Source organism: Opisthorchis viverrini (assembly GCF_000715545.1).
Source record: "Opisthorchis viverrini unplaced genomic scaffold opera_v5_6, whole genome shotgun sequence".
NCBI classification, from domain to species: domain Eukaryota; kingdom Metazoa; phylum Platyhelminthes; class Trematoda; order Opisthorchiida; family Opisthorchiidae; genus Opisthorchis; species Opisthorchis viverrini.
In genome coordinates this window covers 2208121-2230123 of record NW_008751662.1, presented here as the reverse complement: position 1 = coordinate 2230123, position 22003 = coordinate 2208121, and the positions used below count along the sequence as shown (strand labels likewise).

Below are 22003 nucleotides of genomic sequence, written 5' to 3'. Positions count from 1 at the left end.
AAGACGGCAGTGACCAGCGCAGCTGAGTTTGCTGGTAATTGCTTTCATACTTCGCTGCCAAGTCATTGTTTGACCGCCTCTGGCTCTCTTCCACCCTTCACGTGGTTGTGCGAAAAGAGCCCTTCGAGGAAGTCGGTCGACTGGCATACGCAGCAAGTGGCCGAGCTAGCGCAACCTATGCAGTGTGAGTATTTCATCTATCGAGGGTGATTTATTTCCCCCGAATATTATTCGACGTACTTCGGCATTGCTGATCCGGTGGCGAAATCCACGAGCATCGCACAAGTAAAGGGATAGCTGAGGAGGAGTTACCGGTCAGATAGAAACAGATCGAAAATTCAGTGAAAACCCGGCTCGTTGAAAATGTGTAACTTCCCACACAACCTCTCGGGTTTTTTCGTGCGTAATTGTGAAACATACTCAAAAGTTGCAAATTCGACCTTGCACAAGTTCGACTATCCACTCGCCACTCAAAATCGAAACGTTAGCAACACGATATGATGGGCAAAAGGAGAAAAATAAGTGAGTCATGACGTTGTATCACGGTGGGGCATTTCCCCCCCCCCCCACAAACAGCGCACGCAGACAGAGACTTTTGGAGTGATGAACCAGTCTGTCACAGTAAACCCCATTGACGACGACTTAGGACATGGTTCCTCCGCATGTGAAGGCCAGTGGCCCTCTCTAGCTGGAATCTTTCGAAAAACAAGGACAACCAGTGCAAACAGATACTAGTCAAAACGAGCACATAAGGGCAAGAGGTTTGTTCGAATAGATGCAATCACAAATGAGTAAGCAGGTTTTATGGCGCCGTGGTGGCATAACCCTTCACCGCGGTGCATCAACCCTCTCCGAACTACTGCCCACCCCATAGAAACCAGTGAGGCTCCTAATTTGGCGGTAGAATGGAACGGAATAACCGGAGGCAGATATAAACTCACATATTGTGAATCCTAGTTGGGCATTCCAAACACTCAGATAGCCGTTCTGTAGATTGGCATTTCCAGATTGAATAAGGTAGCGCCCATTCGGACGAGTGAAGCAAAGCTGACCATGTTGACAATTCACTGAGTCGGGAAACCCAATTTCAAGGCACAGACGAGGATTGGTTATAACCTGTGTGAAGCCACTCAGGAGAGTATAGCGGGTGCTATTCCACAGGAACAGCTGACCTCTGACATCTTGCGTAGCCAATAGATGACCGCCATTCGGTGAATAAGCCATGGCAGAAATGGCAAAGTTCGAGGCCGAAAACACCTTGAAGTTGCAAATAAAGTTCAAATGAAGTGTACACACTATACAAGTATGAATAAAGCATTTTAATCAATAAAACGTTAATAACGTTCGGGTTGAAAACAGCAACGATAGGGATAGCATAAACTCGGTTATTTGAGAGAAAAACCGGACTTGCACACACAGAGATACAGAATCGAGACTCAAGAGTTTGTAGGACTGGACAGAGCAAACAGGGTGACAATTCTGGAATTGTTCATGACATGACGTCCTGGTCGCATGCTCAGAAGATCCGTGTGCTGCAAAACTAACTTGGACAGTACGGTACATGAAACTCGCAGGCTACAGAAGTGATTTAGTAGGAACCGTATACAACCGGCGCGGCTCATTGGTAGTCCCAAATGTCTCCAAAAACGAGGACACTTATTGTCTTCATTGCCGTTCAAAGCGGGCACAAACCATGAAATGATGTGATCATTACGATGAAGGAGGACGTCGTTCTCTAACTGCTATTTCAAGATAATCGTTTTTCTCCACAAAGTCGGGTTTTCTGCTAGTTCGTCTGTAGTTGCAACGGTGTTTACACGGGAACGACAAAAAAGAACCACACACGACCCAATAGTCCAGTATCCACCTGGATAGTCGATCACGTGCAAGCCAATCACCCGACAGCACACAATCTATCGCCACCAACAGGACAAAAAAGGTTAATCCCACAGTCTGTTCCAGGGTAATGCAATGAGATAACAACACTAATAAAGCAATGCTAATTACTCACAAACTACGCGGCTTGCATGCATGATAAAACTATCAGTCTAGTTGGAAACCTTAAAAAAACATTCACTTAACTGGAAGCCATTTTCGGTGCTGTCCCCGAAAGACGTTCTGGGCGAAATATGATTACGTTTGGGACTTTACGGATCTGCTACAGAGAGAAGAGGGGAAACCTCTCAAACTATCAATTGCATTTATGTGTAGGACAAACAGATGGACACACTGGTGCGCAATAAGGCCACTCGTCAGCTTCTACTCTCAAGAACGCAAGCTAAACAGCATTTGGCACATGAATAGTATACAGACTGTTCTATTTCTGTTGGAATGCAGTTGCACGGAGTTGAAGAGGAGCTAAACTGGTATGGGGAAGGATTGACTCGTAGAGTTCAGTGTTCTCAAGGTTGTTCACTAAGTGGGGGAATCCTAACAGGAATGTCAAAATGAGGGTGACTAAAGGTGCTTGTTTCTTAATCAGTAGTTCAAGGCCTATGTATCCAACGTACGTATTTACGAATTTTCAGAGAGATACGACTTCAGTAGTCAAACACCACAGAGACCCTCTGGAGAGAGGTCATCATGGGGGAAGAGTGGTTGATTTCAGGATACTCTGGGGGATAAAATCTGTTCGAAAGATTGAATCACTAGGCTCACATCAACCCAGCACAACTCATACTGATCTCAGATCTTCACCTGGAGCTATGGATGTTTCTCCAAGCCAAGCTTCCAAAATTACTCAGACAAACGGGTAAATCATACGTTATTTGTTAGTTTTTCCATGCGACGCCATCGGAATCTAGATTCACTATCAAGTTGATCCTCTTACAAGCGAACTTAGCACCGACCACTGATAGTATTGCCAAAAATCTCCTTATTCTAACAACTGCCTAAAAAAGTCACTACATTATTATTCCTATTCGCTATAGGTCGGTCGAATTACCCATGGAGTATTTCGCCACACAAGATTTCGGAGCCGGGAGATACTGTACGGTACTCATCACTCGAGAAGCCAGTCAACATGTGTGTATACATGATATGGGTCCCGTGATTGAAGGATGAGTGGCGCCGTATCCGTACAATCAGCACTCGAGAAGCCAGTCAACATGTGTGTATACATGATATGGGTCCCGTGATTGAAGGATGAGTGGCGCCGTATCCTGTACAATCAGTCACTTGTGGCCGAATGGTTAAGTGTCCAAATTAGCAGGGAGATGACAGGTTGGAGAATCCCTACCAGAGTTTCATGAGCTAGACACTGCTGACGATTCTTAATAAGGAGGAGACAGCTGTACAGTGCTTCTGGGCTTTTCAGCATGAGCTGGCTCCACTTAAGGTGTAAACGCTCCATTACGAGCTGTGCTGAACCCCATTCAGGAACAGTACCCCACAAAGCGGCAAGCTAAGAGTGCACCAAATCTCTCTAGACCTGGGTAACTGATTACTTGTATGCTGTTTTCATCTATGGCTCATAAGTTACTATTTAGAAACAGCAACGGGTCATGTTACAAGGACGTGTCAAAAAGAACTGTTTCGTGATACCAGATGATACCAGAGCAGTAGTATATCGGAGCAGAATGTCAAGCTCTGTGTCATTCGTTGTAACATGAGGCAACGTTCAACGAGTAGCGATTGGTAGCACAAGCTTCCCGACTTTGAATCGGGCAACATTATTCAGTTAGGCTGAGTAGGTTTAACAAGTTTCCTGCAGACTAAAGTCCATGTACAGTAGAGTGGTGATTCACGACTGAAGTCGATCCGATTGGCAATGTGATGTCCGAAATACTCCGGTCTTACCGAGTCTTGTTTTCTTAGGTTGTCAGGTTTATGGTCTCTCTTGGGGAATAAAGCAATCCGCAGGAAATGAAACTATGCAATCTCTATGTCGGTGGAGGATAGTCTGTCTTCAAAATGAGAAATCTGAAAGGAATTCTCGCCGTGTGCTCTTCTGCGGAGTTGTTTTGCTTGAGAGGGCTATCCTGTATTTCATGCATTCTGTCCACTTATAAATAGATACCAGTTCATGTGTGACTTTCCGAGCAGATTGCTTTGTGCCAGTACGAGCATATTGTTGTGAAGGTCAATCACAGCAAAGTACGAAAGGCGCCAAAAAAGACACAAGAAAAACAAACACCAGGGGCGACGAAGTTGACGTTGTCACAATTGCGTGTAATCTACGACTGATAATCAAAACTATGAGCAAAAGAGTAAGAAACGAAAAGACACATAAACGGTGTTTATAGATCACACATTTCCGGTGGATTTACGGGCAAAGACTGCAAGACTGAGAAGTATGAAAACTATCACGGTGTATTGGTCAGGCGGATAGGGTTATTTTCTGTGGATTGAAACACTGGTTTGCAAATTCAAATGGCAGCAATCTGATACTCGTTGAAATTTTGTATTCAGGCTTGGCTTTTGTCTATCCCCGAGGAGCGAAGGCTATCTGGAACGGCCGCACACCGAAACCGCAGAAACCAAGTGTATTAGATTCTGAGCTTTTGGTGACTAGGTCCCAGGTTGAGAATAGGACAAAGAGTAAAAAAGTGATTTTCCTATAGAGAATAAGTGTGAGAAGCAAGAGAAAATTGATTGACAGACATATGATGTGTGGAGATGGTCATGGATATAAGTGATGAATGTAGTTGCATACAGTAACGTAGAGTACGGTATCGCTGAATACGGATTAAGCACTTAGAATCGATACTTACTTTGACCTGTCTTAAGCGACAGAGGTCATAGATATGGACACTTCCGTCCCAACAACCAACAGCCAAGACATCCAATGAATCACGCTCATTTGATTGGGCCATCAAGGTACCTGTGGGTAGCCGGAATGCAAGGCAATTAATTGGACTAAAGCGGGTACCAAAAACACGATGAGGCGGTAAAGCCGATTGGTCGCGAGAAATGCCCTGGAAGCGACCCGTTTCAGCCTGTGACAGTGTCCAAATAACAATGAGGCAATCCAATCCGCCAGTTGCTAGTAGGTGTCGTTCAGGATGCCAGACAACACAGGTTACCGAACGACGATGGACGCCAGTGAGAGAGGCGATACGTGACCCATCAGAAAGTTGGAGGCGTCCTGAATTTGATGAATCCGTTTCCAAATTCCACAGGTAAATGGACCCATCCTGCGCCGTGCTTGCCAGTTGATACTGAGATCCAGAGCGGTTGAACGACGCGATACTGGACGTTGTTGTGTCTGTGGATAGGAAACAGAGGCTGCAAACAGCTCCTCGGTGCCCAAAGAGGGAACGAAGTTCCTGTGGTATATAAGGAAAAAACATAGAAGGTGACCAGTCTGTATGAAACGGTCTGATCATCAGGATGTTTACTTTTATAACCGAACTTCGCTGCCATGTAAACGGTCCGTACTTAAGACCAAGAAGCTTATTTAGGCTAATTCCTGTCGCACCGTAACGCACGCGACCAATTCAGCGGAGTAATCGTCTAAAATCGAGGTTAAAAGTGAACGGAGTGGGGTAGGTAGTGAGTACAAGGTAAGCACAGTCGGTGGAATCAGACAGGAATAGAGATAAAAGCTGAAGTCATTAAAATAAACGTCGATGAGTGGCTGGAAACCAACTGGTATGTGCGTTGCACCGTGATTTGATGGCCAGCCCTTGTGCTTCTTCTGGACTTAGTGGTTGAACTTGGGCATTCATATCATCCGCCAGCCTGACTATATTCGTCCTTTTTGCCGACCGAAGCAGTCGTGACATATATTGATAAAACCAGTCCTTCTCAGGTTCAGAACTGCAGTCTGTTGGATCGTATGCTGCTATGACAAATAAGCACCGTTTACCGCATCGACCTGCGTCAATCTTAATTGAGCCAGACAACCGCACAGTTTACTGGGATCCAGTTCGGTAAGACATTTTCAGTCTTGAGGCTGAATGCAACTTCCGCAACGCGCAGATACCACGAGCCATTGCGTCAGGATCACCCGGTGACCGAAGAGTAAAATGTGAAACATCTGGGCTCGTCCTAAGTGGCTTGGGGGAACACGGTCGAAGTGGGGTCTTGTATGCGTGTTTCCGAGGAACAACATATATCGATAGAGACGGAAAGTAAGGTTTCAGCAAGGGATCCCTGCTGCTCGATTTGATATAGAGTCCATGCATCAAAGGCTGCAACATGGATCAGATCTTTTGAGGTCAGTAGGTGATTATGTTGGCTTATTTTTCTCGGCTAGGGGGACTGGCAGATGGGTTGATTGTACTGGAGAAGGCTTGTGGGCGAAGAGCTGCAAGAGCACCTAGTACTTTCCGGTTGTCCAGGCGGAACAAGGGGGTTTAGTTGAGGCACCCCACCTTGAGCCTTTGACTTAGAAGTCTGACCCACAAGGCAGTGCGAGGATATAGGGTTTTGTTCGGGGACCCTGCCCCTAGCCTCTGGCTCAAAATTTTGAACCACAAGGAAGCGGTTATTAGGGTTTTTATAGGGGACCAATCCAGGAGCCACTGATTCAGTAGTCTGGTTCACTTGGCTGCAGGAGGCGGTCTAGCTCAAGTGCTCAGAGAGTAACGCATTACCGTCTCACTTTTAATGCAGCCGCGCACAGCAGGTGCCTTTTGGGCAGCACCGGGCTCTTTGGTTTTAAGATCATTTCGACCGTATTGAATAATGCGCCGGTGGTCACGGTCAACCGCTGAGCGATCGGAGTGTGCGGTTCCTGGAGCCGACCTTTCTACTCCTTCCTTTCTCGAGGAAAGGCAGCAATACTGCTTCCACAAATATGGATATCCTGGTCATCTGGGGGAACGCTTTCTGCTTTCACACACCTATCACAGAGGACAGTATGACTTTACATCCAGGCCGTCTCGTAATACGGTCCTTCGCAGTACGGGTATCACTGTTCTTCGTCGAGTTGGTCTTTCTAGGAACTGGATTCCAGCCAGTATAGTCCGCAGGATCGTTGCAGCACAGAACCCTGACTACCAAGACAAGGTGACAGTTTTAGGTCGGGCGGGCAATTCAAAGGTAAGTCTAGTTGCGCAGAATGTCCATATAATCCTAAAGATGACTATTCTAGCCTTGTCCAATTTCCGCATCTCGCTTCACTATCTCATCGCCGTTCGAGTCTTTCATGACGGAAATAAGGCTTTGGGGCAATATCCTTAAGCAATGCGTTCAGATACGTCAAAATGATGAGTGGACTTAGCCCTCCGTCATACCAAAGTATAAAAACGTGTTTACTATTGAATGAATACTTTATTTGCACATACAATTTTCGCGGAGTGAACTATGGATTCATGAAGTTCATACAACCCGGAAGTGACTGCAGATGGAAAGCACCTGCGTGCTTTCTAGCAATTAACTAGCAATTAGCTAAACGTACGTTCTTCGCAGAGGCGAGTGGCAACGACAGTACCCAAACCTTATACTATGTCCACCGGAAATTTTTGACTGAGGTGAGAAACAAAAACTGGGAATGCGACGTCATTACTTAGGTCTGAGAGTTGGTGAAACCAAACGAACAGCCTGAGGACTGAGCCGTATTCATATGATCACTTAACAAATATTTAGCGTTGAATAGAACAACTAGGGTAGCAACCGGTGGGTCCACGGTTCAAGGGTGATTTCGTGATACAATATACAATAGAGAACAACGTACACACGAGTCACAGTTGCACTCTTTTACACTATCATTGATGCGCACTCGAGATGGATAAAGCTGGCGGTGCCCGACAAGGTTGAATGGAAATCGATTATCTGAATATTCTCACAGCTTCAACAAGAACACAGGGCGACAAACAATCACGTTTAAGGGAGATAGTCGATAGTTCAGTAGAAAAAAATTGTCTAAATATAGAAACATAAGGTGCCTAGGTGCCACATTACTCGAAGGAAGCACGAAGGCTGAGATGTTGCCAGGTTGTTCAAACCTAGACAAGAGTAGTCGAGATGCCGAGTTGGGGTTCGAATCACGGACCTTCCGGCCAGTAAGTTCGTGCCCATTGGGCCTTCTCACAGCTTCAACAAGAACACAGGGCGACAAACAATCACGTTTAAGGGAGATAGTCGATAGTTCAGTAGAAAAAAATTGTCTAAATATAGAAACATAAGGTGCCTAGGTGCCACATTACTCGAAGGAAGCACGAAGGCTGAGATGTTGCCAGGTTGTTCAAACCTAGACAAGAGTAGTCGAGATGCCGAGTTGGGGTTCGAATCACGGACCTTCCGGCCAGTAAGTTCGTGCCCAACCATTGGGCCACTCCGAACTCTCGTCAGTTCAATAGGCATCTCATGTTTAAACTCGGAAAGGATAAGAAAATAAACAACTGCTATAGGTTAGTGGATTTAGGAAGACAAGTGGTTATTGGTGGGATTCAAGTCTAAAAGGTGGTGAGCGATACACGTGGCAGGACCAACCTAGTCACGATTCGTAGGAAGGGTTTTTCAAAGAACGGTACCGGGTCTCGCAATTGTATTACGGCTGCCTCAGTAATGGTAAAGCTACATCGATGGACCGATGCTGGAGTTTTGATCTATGGACCAGTTTTGATTCATCAACTGCCGTGTCAAAAATTGGTCGAATTTTCTGACTTTTGATAAAGATGTTCCCTTCAAAGAAACGAACCAAGTGGCCCTGGAGGGTGGTCTCTAGTTAGGGGCGGACAAACCGAAAAATCATTGCATATCGTGTTGATACGCAGGTTGAACGACTTAGTTGTTTGCATGTAACACACCACTCATAATGTTGCTGAAAATCCTTCGACAGCTCACTCTCATTAGGGCGCATCAAGTTGGCACAGTCCCCAAGTTTATGCCATTTTTGTGTTTTACTGAAATCCAAATTGAACTTATTTCGAAAAATACACTCAGTTACATATCAAGTTGGTTTTTACAGGAGACTCAACTGAATTCCTTGTTTATGACGTTTCTCAACTGAATGTGCAGCACAAAGGTCGCCTCATGTTTCAGTTGTTACGAAGAGTGAGACCGGTCGTGGGCTATGGAGGCGTTTTCGGCAAACTTAGAGTAGTAAGCTACGTCTGGACAATGTATTGCGATGTACCAGTTGAAGCAGTCTGATGCAGCGCCTTCAGTTAAGTCCTCTGCCGAAACCGGATTCATAAGTAAACGAAAGCGTTTTGCGAACCCATTGGTTTCGTTAGCGGCACACTTGCTTCGATAAAATTCCCGACTCCTTACTATCGGGGTGGTGAGTTGATACCCCCACGAACTCAAAGTAATTCCCGTTACTAAGTCGTATATCAGTGGAGGAGGCGATAAAAGTAGAAGGGAGGTTTAGAAGAAGGGAACGTACCCGGAACGACCCGAGTTCCGCCACAGTAATCGTCCCGCTTTGGTCACCATACACAACGAGCGAACTGTTTGAGCTTACGGCCACTGCCGTCAGGGTATCCACTCCAGATGGACTGCTCACTTTCACAGGCAGAACAGGAGCTTCTGACATGTAGTTGTGACGAATAAACAGACGAACCGAGGGCGCACCGCTCGAAGAGAGACTGCTTTTGTTAGTCAGCGAGAGATACGCAATACCCAGTTGTTGAACCGATTTCTCAACTTCGTAATTTATCGCAAGCTCCCCGAACAGGAAGGGATACCTAGAAAGAAGAAGTAATAGAGTAAGTCGTATTAGAGTACACCATACAGAGTGCAGAGTTGTTACGGTCAGTTTGCCTAGCTGTGCGACGGGTTCGAATAGCAGGGAACGATACAGGTGTCTCCGGCGGGAACAACTTAATGGTATGCTTGGTGCATATGGGAAAGCCAAGTTCAGATTCCGAGAAGTAGGTTGGGTACTTAATGTGAAAACTCTACAGTACACACACTACGTCGCAATGTTTGCGTTGTTTAATGAGAGAAAAAAGATTTACCGAATGGTTCACTGCATTGGCTTACATGTCAGCACCTATTCCTTCGGTTACCCAAGCTGCTTGCCACTGCAAGTGTGGGGCGGATCTATGGTGGTATCCCTCAATAGCGGACAGAGTTGGGACCTAGTAGGTTCTCGCCCCCTCAAACAAACAGTACCGAGACATGCTATCGTGCGTGGTGGGGAGAAGTTACTGTTTGACTCATTGTTGACTAACAGCGAATGGAAGCTTGTGCCGGACTTGTGGTTCCCGCCATATTCACTACGTGGCTGCTTCACTTGTCCAACCAAGTCAATCTCGACAAGCGCCAGTCACGCCCAGTTACTATGCCAGGAATGGGGTCTTATCCGCCAATTTATTTCCCTGGGCAGTGAGAGCACAAAGTTCGCGTAAAGCCGCACGCAAAAGGGCAGCTTTGTTCGAATGTAAAGAATCTATTGCAGGTGGTTTAATCAGCACGTATACCACGCTTTTTTCCTCCATAACGGTCCGAGTTGTACAGCAATCGTTCAAGACTGCGCTCCCCAGACAAGCTGTGTTAAGTAGCCATGCGGTTACGATGTTGAAATCCAACGAAGCACTGGGGGCTTGCTTGAGGTGGCCATTCATTTGCGCGCAAAAAGTGTTGACTCAAATAACCTTTCTCGGACCACCTACCCCAATTTCGAAAGTCGTTTAAGTGTTTTACTCCGGGAAATCACAAAGGTGTTTTACTTTAACGAGTGAGTGAAGCAAATAAGTCATTCCCTTTTTTGATTACGTGGATCAACTGGATTCAGTACTTCAAAAGTTTTTGGAACTTCCAGAGCCTCACATGCGAAACAGTGAAAAAGAACGTTAACCGATGTTAAAATGGTATGATAGTTTGGCTGGGCCTTGGTCTATAAACTGAATTCCACCGTACCCTTTTAAGCCACACACCAATAGGTTTCCAAGTTTGTTGGCCATTATATCTATCGACGTTTTCTTCATTTCAACTTCAAGTCAATGGGGTTGAGCAATCCCGGTGGACAGCCGGCGTCATCGGAAAACAAACGGCACGTTCTAATAATCTGTTCCTAAAAGCAGCACCATGAAGCTATTTCAACCTTAATGGGGAACATCAGCACTACAAACCCTGACGAACCTCCAGGACGATTTGAACTCATGACACCCGGGCTAGCAGTTCAGAACTAAACAACTTGAACACGAGCTGCTGATTAACAATCTAATTAGACTTGATGTAGCGACATACACCTTTCAATAACGGAATTCATATTACGTGCTGGCTGACGACTTCTCAGATGAACGGCTCACTCGTGCGAATCATCTTTTGTTCTGAGCTACTTATAGTTTTTTTAGTAGCATAAGACAGTCGCCTTGGTGGGCACAACCCTGACGATCCATAATGAACAGTGCTTGTAGGCTTTTCCGGCGTAGATTGACTTCACTTACGGGACGAAATTTAAATTTAAAAATAGTCCCAAATTTTATACCATCAGCTGATAGTATACCGTTTGATAAAGCGTTCAAAAGTCTTTGGAGCTCAGGATATGGATCGAATATTTGAAGCTCAGGTTCAGATGTCACACTCGGAGATTGAACTCTGAAAGTTATAATTTTACACAAGAAGATATGACTACAAGAAACAAAAGCAGTAATACTTAAAAGTCAACAAATATTACCTTGATAGAACAGAATTATGGATCCCAACGAAGATGCGGATCGCATCCAGCCGCAATTTCACCGCATCATTTTGACAAGCCTTCATCCATCGCTCTTGGACGTCAACACTGCCAGTTGCTGAGAAACATTGCGAAGGAACAAGGAAAGCTACTTAAAGTGGAGTGAAATGTGTGCTGGAGAATGCAAAATGGGTGAACGCGAAAAATTATCGGGGCGAATACATGAGTCGTTATCATTTACGAACATGCTGCGGCGCGAGAGCGGGGGGGGGGTTGTGAAGATGAACAGAAACGGCGAAATCGAATGAGCTAAACTGTGGATACGTTCGGTCGTAATGGAAGCATAGGCTCGAGATAGCTTAGTGGCTAAGGTGCGAACTTAAAGGCAGTGGTTCGAAACCCAAACTTGGCACATCGACTGCTCCTGTCTCCAGGCTTGAGCAATCTGGAAGTACCTGAGCCTTCATGCTTCCTTCCAGTGGCATGGCTGCCAGGCACCGGAAAAGTGTTAAAGCTGAATGACTATAACACTGCTTTTTCACCAGTGTGGGAAGACACTCGAGCACAGCAATGCGACGCAATCGGTTACGAACCTGCATCCACAGTTTGGTTGGATCTTACGGGTGATATTCTTTCATTGACTGTTTAGTCACCACCGTATTTTCCGGTTCTCTCTCCTTTCCGTCACTTCCTTTTCACATCAAGCATCTTTTGTTTTGCTAGAGGTGATCCGAATCAGACCGCTGTGCTAAAAAACCTGGCTATAAATCGAAATCGTCAATAACAGACTTGGTGCTATGGATATCTCACTCGAATTCTGGTAGTTCTAACAAGCCAGGCGAGAATACACCGAGATGAAAACGGCAATTAGAATGAAGAAGTATCAAGGTTAGTCCACACGTAATCTTCAGTATTCCAAAGCTCCAATTGGGGCATCCAAAGACGATGAATTTTAATCTTAAAGTCAATGCCGTCACTTCGTTTAGATCCTAAACACTGGTTCGTCACGGAACCACACACCCTAGAAGCGGTACGCTGACACAAGTCCGCGTGGAACCTCCATAAGGTTGTGTCAAAGTTACGAATGGTGAGTACGATCAAGCGTGGTCAAGACTTACCTTGGATTTGGAAATCCTCCAGCAGTGAACTTCTCAAACCAGCCCGGAATTTCGCAGTTAAAAATATTGCACTAGTGAGAAGTCGGCAGACGGTATGGAACTTTCCGGCATGGAACTGTTTAGAAACAAGTGGACAAGAAAGACAAAATTCAACGTTAGATCTATTCGAAGCACAGGGCACTTCGGTTAATCTTGGAAACGCAAGTCCTGGTACACACAGTATGAACAAAAGAACAAAATCGGGGTGTCCGGAATGTCCAAGACGAGCCACAGACTGGTCGAGCCTGACGGTTAGGTATCTAAAACAGAGAGTAGATCCTTGTCCTTGTTATAGTGGCGAAAACACGTTCATCTTGGTTTCCTTATACATCAAAAGGCAAAACGCTCATTGCAAATTGAAAAAAAGGAATCGAAGCATCCGATTGGTTCTGTCGGAATCTTCACACCCCTGGTGAGTACTAGCGGCTTTCAATTTCTAGTCTAGACTGGAGGCCCAATCTGCTTTTATTGTATACATATTGTCGACGGTAGCGCTTGTTGCAAATGCTTCATTAGCGACTGAGCCGACTACATTCAGATACAGTGGGTACAATCCAAGTTAGGAATCTATCTCACCTGAGAGTCAAGACTCAAATAAATGTGACACATACAGAGCCTGAAGTAGCCCACCTCGTACAACACAAATGGGTTAATTGGAAAGATTCAAACTGAAAAGACCCAAGCGGAGTGTGTGCAAAATAAAATAGCGAATTTGTACAGCTTGATTGTGTAATCGTCCAGGTGGGACTTACTGAAGACGAGAAATTTTTAGACCAATGGAAGATGACCTAGTTCAGAAAGCATTCATCTTCGATAATGGGGCAGAGAGAGTTCGTAAGGTTAAAAACAGAAGGCTCATTCATAATAATTTGGGTCGATTACGATACCAGATGAGAAAACTGCTCAAACTTACTAGATGATAAATTTTATATTCTAGGTCCGGTAACTTCGTGGCTAGCAACCAATGAATGAATTCCTCATTGATTTTCCCATCAGTCGTGGCTGCCATATCCGGGAAACCACTGACTTTCGCCCGTTTAGATGTGTGCGACTGCGCCAATGTACGCGAAGTTTGATGAAAACCTAGCCGTGAATAAGCGGGAAGGCTACTTCCCTTGTTCACAAAAACGATGTCTCGGACGTGGTTCTTTATTTCCTGACTACGAAAGCGTAGCCATCCTTTGGATGCAACCGAAACGCGGTCCTCATCATCGTCATCTTCATCATTCTGGCTTTCGTCACCCATTCCAGCCAGGAGGGGTCTCAGCCCACTCAGAAGAGTGTAGAACGCCAGATGTGGCAAACAGACCTTTCTGGACCTGTTCAACGCCGCTGAATTCAACAACGATTCGACTTCACGCTCACGACTAATTAGGTCGGCTATACTGCTTGTTGTTGGCGGTAAATCAGTCTCGAGTGTATACCAAGGGTCTCCAACAGGCGTGGATTTGGTGGAGACAGGGTCTGAACGAGTAGCAAGCATCCAAGAATCGATTAGTACATGAAGTTCATCGGTAGCAAGCGGTTTCTGCGAGCAGCACATAAAGGCCAGTGCTGCCGAGGTCAAGCTGGATCCACATTCGGTTTCAACGCGAGCGATCATGTGTTGCACAAGTTTTGGCACCGTATCGGGCAACGCCCTCAACTGCGAATCGAGCTAGGACGAGGGCGGCGACAAAAGGAGTAAAAAACATTTAGAAAGATGAGGCCCAGAAAATGCAATAATCCAAACATTAATTGATTGACTGAAGGAAAAATCAAGATTGATGCGTTTTGTGCAGTGGCTCCTCCTAAGAAATGTCTCTACCGAGGACGGTATTCCAAAACTAACTGCCGAAAAACGAAAAAAAGCCGTTTTGCAACGAACTGCTGAATAAGTATGAGCCTGAAAAAGAGCACTGTGGACGATAGAGTATCCGGGATCTGTTAGAGAATGATGCCACAAAGATGATAGAAAGCCGACTACGGCAGTTCCCTCCCACTACAATCGTGAAAACAATGAGCGAATTAGGTCGCCATTCGAAGAGATTAAACATTTAGCTCCAGTACTCAAGCGGTACAGCCGTACAACTGCGCTCGAAGAGTAGTTTAACGGACAGTCATAGAATAAGTTATTGCTGTACGTACTTGTTTGCTTTAATGAAGACCTATCAGGCTACTCGAGCTATTTAACTCGAAATTATTAGCATGTAGAGTATTTGCTTTGCGGTATGTGTTTAAAACTTGCGTTTCACGTATGACCACAATGTAACCAAAATAGTCCGAAAATATACCGGAATACCGTCTGCACAACCTCTAATGGGCGAGATGGCTCAAGTGGTCAGAGCGCGAAGTTACTGACCGGAAGGTCCGCGGTTCGAACCCGACCTCTACCTCTTGCCTTCCCCTGTCTAGGCTTGGGCAACCTGGCAGTATCCCAGCCCTCGTGCTCCCTTCGGATAGCGTGGCAGCTAGGCACCGGAACGGTGTTACAGCTACGCACTTCTCCTACACTTCTCTCCCGTTCCTGATCGAGATCAGGCAGTCCACTGATACGATTCAAATCACTTGGGCGATCCGCCTCATTCATCCCGAAAGCGTTTGATGCAACCAGGATTAAACACCCCACAGGTTGATTTGCAAATTTAGGGGTACAGAAATGCGGGCGCAGCAGGAACACTAAGAATGTGGACCGCTCTGAACAACTATAAAGTGTTCTTGCAACACTAGCAGCTGAGCTAAGGCTACATGGAAAGCAACGGTCCAACATAATAGACAGCCCTCTGCTAATGAGAGAGATGTTGGTAGCTCACGAGCTCGTTGACCCGTTCACTGAACTGGGCAATTCGGTTGCAAACACCTAGGTACCACTGACCTACTGGTACACTCCATTCCGCTCCCCAAAAACGCACAGACGGTGCCACCTCAGTTGGTGGTGAGACATTTTTAATCAAATTGCCTAGCTCAGCGAACAACCCAACGGAAACACAAACCAACTGATGTTACCATTTGTGAAACAGTTAACACATTGGGGTCCCCAGAAGAGTAATCGGGCGACGGAGAATCGGCCAGGGGAAAGGAACACCCTTCGCTACTTTCTACTCGCTTGATTGATCGCCCAATGGACATGCGACTTATGCTGGACTCCTTCAAGCGCGCAGGTTGAGAGTTTGTTTTCTAGCCCAATTCCTCCCCCATCTGTCGACCTTCACGTGTTCCACACACTGTCAGAATTCCGCGCGATGTTCCAGAAAAGTGTTCAATCACATCATCGGTAAACATCGTCCGCCTTTGGTTGTTTTGCTTCTCTGTTGAAACCTTTACTACACTAAATCCACGAGACATCCAAGTATGAACATGCGTCGTCTGTTGTTATTGTGGCTGAGCAGACATAGCACATTCTCTTGCGCCTGTCAGGTAACATCTGGTAGTCTGAAACCTCTGCGTGTAAGTGCGTGGGCGCTTTTAGCGTTACAAAGGACACGATATTGCACCACACGATTTATCGACTTCCAGTGTCAGTAACTTGTCTGATTCCGAAACATGTGTGTGCGTGTGATAAGACCAGCCACTTTCAAGCGCATGAGCGCCTGGAATGGAACAAACTATAATATGAAAAAACTTGATCAAGTGTTCAGTCTTTCTGTCAACAACGTGCACAGAACTACAGGCGTCTCTGTTGAAAAGAGCAGGTGAGCCTAACGACATGTTTGTTACAGATGGAAACAAAGCTCTCTAAGGTTGAAAACCTAGCATATGGAGTTCCTTTAAACGCAGTCATCCAGATGCAACGGTCGTTACGCCGACTGTGTTCAGCAGTTCCTTTTGTTGCCTTGCCTGTCACCTTTCAAAGGGAAAAGACGCACGCTCGAACAAAACCTTGCGGAGCCCCTGGGCATTCCCACATAACTGCACCTTACGAAACCGGCTTATCAGCCCATAGTGAAGCAGAGTGAGCACGTAAAGTAAGGTCCATCCCTAGTAGTCGTCGGAAAGACAGATCGAAAACGGACTGAACAGGCGTTGGATCGTGCAGAAAGTTTTGTAACCTGGTGCTTAGTCGTTAAGCAAAATGTGTCTAAATACAATAATTTCATTCATCTGGGTCACCTTTGAAGTTGGGAGAGTAGAGTAGGCGGCATGGAAACATACTGAGCTCACGAGTTATTGTGAAAAAGGTGGAACCTGTTCTGTGAGAGTAATGACAAGGACCAATGAAAAATGCTCAAAGTAAATAGGTGGTTAATGCGGGATGGGATCAGTCTGAAGCAAAGCTGACCGCACGTCATTGCGTTGGCGCATTTACAAAGGTCATAGCAAACCTGGTAGTAATCTCAGATCTGTGCTTGAAAGTTATCTTGGATGCTGGATACCATGGTTTCGGATTCGTCAAGAAATCTGATGTCAGCCGGAAATCATCATTGAAAGACATATTTTGTCCGTAATCACTCGAAGAGAGAGAAAAACAAGTAAGCAAAGCAAAAATGAGCAAGTTCAGGCCAGTATTTAGTGACGGACGATACTCTAGACCTTGCAAAGCTATCAGGTGGTACCCATTAGACTGACTTGGGAACATCCTCCTGGAGCTAGATGCTAAAACGCCTCTAAACAGCGCTACAATCGCTCCCATGTTAAAAAAACTATTATGTTGATCGAAAACCAAACTTCGAGATGGGTTTTTAAATTTTGATTATTCAATTCGGTCAGAAAATTAGGTAATGAGACCAAGCTGATGGACGCCTCTGAAGGCAATCGAATCGAGTCATCATGCACGCCTGGCTCGTTCTCCGACAGGCGAAGTCAACACACCGAAAATGTGATGTGTAAAAACCGTACAGTTCTTAAAATGTAAGGGAGCAAGCTTATTTTTTCCAGAGCACACCAGAATTGCTTGAATGGACCTAAACTACTTAAGGGATTACACGGTCGACCTTGCTTTCTAGGATAAACTAGTTCAGTCAATTAGGATAACGTTTGACCGTCAACCGAGCAGTCGAACAAAAGATAAGACAAAAACGTCCAGGGTAGTACGATAGAACTCACTTCTTCATAGGTTCCATAAAGGCGTAGTTCATCACACGCGAGGCGTAGGTAGAGAGGAATTTCCGCATTACGTTTGTTGACCAAAACAGAAAGCTGTGAAAGTAGTGAACCAGAGTGGGTCGTGTGTCTCAGAGAAAGCCAAAAATTATTCGACATAGAAGCTAAAACATGGTCAAAAGTGAACGACAGTGGAGGGAGAACAAGAGGAATGTTACCTGGCTGTCTGTAAACTATAAACCAACTGAAAAGTCTGTTCTCGTTTTCCAGCATGCTTCGGGCTCTGAAAGTCCCCTACCTCTATTAGCCAAATCGGAAAGGTGTATTTGACCAGATTGCTATTAGATTATTCTCCTCAGATATTAAGAGGAGGAAACCGAACTGGGAGACACCGTCTTGTTGCGTCGCACAATGGCTCATTCCGTGGCTAGAGACTCGATGTACTCCACTGGACCCGCCTGTAGAGTTGGCGGCACTTCCTTCAAAGGCTCAATAACCTCCGAATTAGCTAACACCATCATTCACGTGCAAGACCGATTTCTTGTTCCAGGCGTGTTATCCATGCAACAGGCTTAGCTGCATCAAGTAACCCAAATGTCATACCACTGAGAGGATATCAAGATGTCTGTTCGTTTTTCAACGATTAGATTAGGAGGACGTATTCACAGAAACATTTACTTGGTTACCAAATGTCGACTCCCTCAAAACCTTTCCATATTGTCCAAAAAGTGTCCGCACGGCGGCAGAACGCTCTGCGGCAGTGAGACCACCAATTGACAGTGCCAAGCAGTCAGGTCGAGCGGCCAGTTTTCGAGCTGCCAAAGAGTCTGAATGACAGCTGATTACAAAGCGAACGTTCTGAAATTGGGAAATATTATTTGGCATGAATTAGTCAGGATCGATGGGGCTTATACGTTTGACGTTTGGTGTGTCTTGGACAGTGAAATTCGTGTTACGGTTGAAACAACCATCCACAGGAAACAAAACATCGGACTGGATCTAATTCGTCCCAAGAAGAGACAATATTTATTAGATTGGATTTGAGTTTAACCCGAAAAGCTAAACCAAAAGCTAAACTGTAATAACCGGATAGTGTTATTTTGCATGCGAACGGCAATGGGGACAAGGTGCGGAGAAGGTTGTTGACCCAGAGAGTTAACGCAAGGAAAACAGTGTCTGCACTGGTGCACGGACCTCAGGGATGCAGGTGTGATTGATCCGCACGTAGATGGGTCGGGCTCAGGGACCCAGTTTCAAGTGACCGCTTACTCTACCTTCCACAGTTGAACCCTTAGCTAGAAAAAACACAACTAGATGAGTAGGCAACGTTTAGCAGCCCAATCGTATTAAGTATACGGCCTAATCCAACAAACCCGAGTTGCATTGCATAACGGCGCCTTCTTCAAAAGTAAGAGGATTCCCACAATATTGGGATGGAAGACATTGGGATATAAAGGATCTTGAACGTGGACCTAAGTATACGTGCTGCAAACTACAGCCCCTTTCTCTTATCTCTCACAAAAATCAAGTTACATCTCCCAACAAGCATAAGGATCATGGAGGTTATGCAGACTTATACCCGGAGTAATGAGATCAAAGAAACCACGGTTGAGGAACATTCACCTTCGAAGCTCCTCCTCCTAAACACTACACTATTTCGAGCCTTCATCTAAGTATATGTGTCTGAAGCCGAATACGGGTGTTGTGCTTCAGTCACGTTGCACGGGAACCAAGACAAGCCCTCGTTTCGAGTTCGGCCATACTCAGTGGAGCACCAGGAATGGATTTGACATTAGTGAGGCGCGACGGTTTTCGAACCTCATTAATGCATCAGGTAATGATGGAGGATGCCAAGAAGCAATTTGAGAGTCAGAGTCTGGCCTAACAATTTACTCGGTAGACAGTGATCCATTCTAGGATCTACCGGTCCTCCGGGCCGGGAACTGGATAAAAGAAGTATGACGGCTGTTTCCGTGAGACATTACTTCTTTGGGCTGACTGTTGCTGCCTTGTGGTCAAGAGGTTTCCCGGAGGCTTCAGCTAGAGACCACAATCGTCCTGTCGTCTCAGTTTGACAGTCGGTTTGCGGCAGTTTACAACTTAATTGGGTTTGTTTGATCTCTTAATGTCTAAAAAGTAGACAAGACGGACAGGTGCGTTGCTACAGTTACTTGCTTAGATAAGAAAATAAACCCTAAATTTGCGTTCCTTCCAAGTGATGCCATCAGGTGAATGCTGTCAGCATCACAACCATGATCATCACGCTCCGAATGGCATTCATAGGCGAAAAAATTCACACTAAAATTATTACAGTAGAATGGGGAGAGAGCGGGAGGGAGAGAGCCCAACTGATCACACGCGTCCCAAGTTGCGAACGCCTCTAAGCATACACTTAAACTATGCAGAGAGAAAGTGACAGAACAAACACCACAGACCTCTCTGCAGGGTCTATTTCGCAACGTGTACATTGGAGCAAGGCGAGAGACTTCTTCATACACGTCAGCCAAGCCACAAGTTCCTCACGTGGTTCTCACGGATGCGAAGCAGGTGCGTCGAACTAGTCTTCGGCGGGCATTGTATCATAACCGAACAGCGGCAAGTTTCTTGCAACTTCATCAAAGACTGCACAACGGTACAACCAAGCGCCAAGCACCCCGTTATGAATTCACGGACCTCGTTCTACACTAGCTGCGGTTCCGAGATACTGGCAGCTGAAGATCTACAGAAGCCTTATGTTCTTAGTATGTATTGGCGATCTCCCATACTTTTGACATGACCTTCGAGACACATTGACATATCGCCTTTCGGATGCAAGATGACGAATGCGACCTGTGAGAATCGTGTGTAAGGTTCATCCGCGCACATCCGTCAGAGTTTAAATAACCATTGAGATCCACGAAGAGGTTTCGTCACCTCCATCGTATGCTCCTATGTTGTAACAGGCATGTTCTAAGACAAAGCTTTGCCCGAGCTAAGGGATGAAAAGACGATATCTAAAGATGCTTGCACTTGTATGTAGCAAGTTGATGAGGTTATTACTAACTTGGAATCGGATATTGAGGTCCTGGAGACGTTTCAAGACCTGCATAGCTTAAGTGAATCAAAACAGGAGATACTGTAACGTTTGCTATCAGAAGATAAGAGGAAACGCAAACAGGTATAGAAGCAAATTAGACTAAGGTATATAGAACAAAATAGCATCACATTCACCTCAGGCAAAACATCCGGCAGCCAGTCAAAAAGCATCGGTTGAAGGTGATCAGCCGCGTCAAGCAAGAACGCATAGCGAGTGCCAACAAAACTGCCGACGATCTTCAGGAGATCCGCAAAACGAAGCATTTTGAACCTAGCACGGTAAAACGGAAGAACTGTGGATGACGAAGGAAATATCTGCCTGGACGGGTATATCAGATTATGATACACGAGGTCAATTGTTTGGTGAAACCTAGGAGAATTAGCCAGGAGAATGTGAATCACGGACCAAGAGGTTACTTCTAGCGAAAAAACGAGAATGACGTCGATAAAATCGAAGTCTGGACGGTCTTCAAAACGAAATAAGCATCTAATGAGTAAGAGAGTATAATTCGCCATGTGTTAGCACGTCACGAATCCAGATGAAACGACAGTAAAACGCAGTGAAAAAATGAAGTAACACACAGCGACGGTTATAGAACAGGTCTCGATAAAATTAATCAATACAAAAGAAATTATTTCCAAGCTACGACATTACAAGACTATATTTTCGAGACGGTTTGGAAAACCAATCCGCATGACAAAGAAAGAGAACGAAATCCATGACAGAACATAAACAAAGGCTTGAGTTGAGTCTCCCGCCAACACCAACTTATGTTGCAAATAAGTGTATTTCACCAAAGACAAAGTCCTATTTCGTCCATCAAACAGGATATGGCTCAATGATTAAAATGTTTGCTGCTGATCGGAAGCTCCGTAGTCCGAACCTGACTTTCCTACTGCTCCTGTCTAGATGTGGGCATCCAGGCAGCATGTCAGCTTCCATCCGAATGGCATCTCAGCTATAGACCAGAAGACATTAAAGTTGACCCGTTCGACCCAAAAAACCCACCCGAATAGGACAGTACAACTGCTAAAATTGTGTGGCGATAAATGAGATTTTGTTTGAGTTCGTTTACTAAACTCAAGGTTATTCGTAAAGGGGAGTCAACATCTGCCTTTCGAAAGAGGATAACTCAGGTTACACGTGAGAGACTGAGATTAGGGACACTATGAGGAAGAAAGCTGGCTGAAACGAACAGCGTCACAATAAGCAATAGGTACTCATATAACCTGGCAT

General features: G+C 45.4%; 1 protein-coding gene across 1 annotated transcript in view; it reads right to left on the bottom strand.

Moving 5' to 3' along the window:
• T265_00630 (hypothetical protein) overlaps positions 1-22003 on the bottom strand; it is a gene marked incomplete at both ends in the record, with an annotated part of 97546 nt that overhangs the window by 40728 nt on the left and 34815 nt on the right. Inside the window, 9 exons of the mRNA XM_009164458.1 lie at positions 942-1257; positions 4713-5267; positions 9278-9578; positions 11516-11633; positions 12634-12748; positions 13586-14329; positions 17695-17787; positions 18370-18549; positions 20902-21037. Coding sequence (XP_009162722.1) covers positions 942-1257; positions 4713-5267; positions 9278-9578; positions 11516-11633; positions 12634-12748; positions 13586-14329; positions 17695-17787; positions 18370-18549; positions 20902-21037 — 2558 coding nt within the window. The remainder of the gene's footprint in view (positions 1-941; positions 1258-4712; positions 5268-9277; positions 9579-11515; positions 11634-12633; positions 12749-13585; positions 14330-17694; positions 17788-18369; positions 18550-20901; positions 21038-22003) is intronic.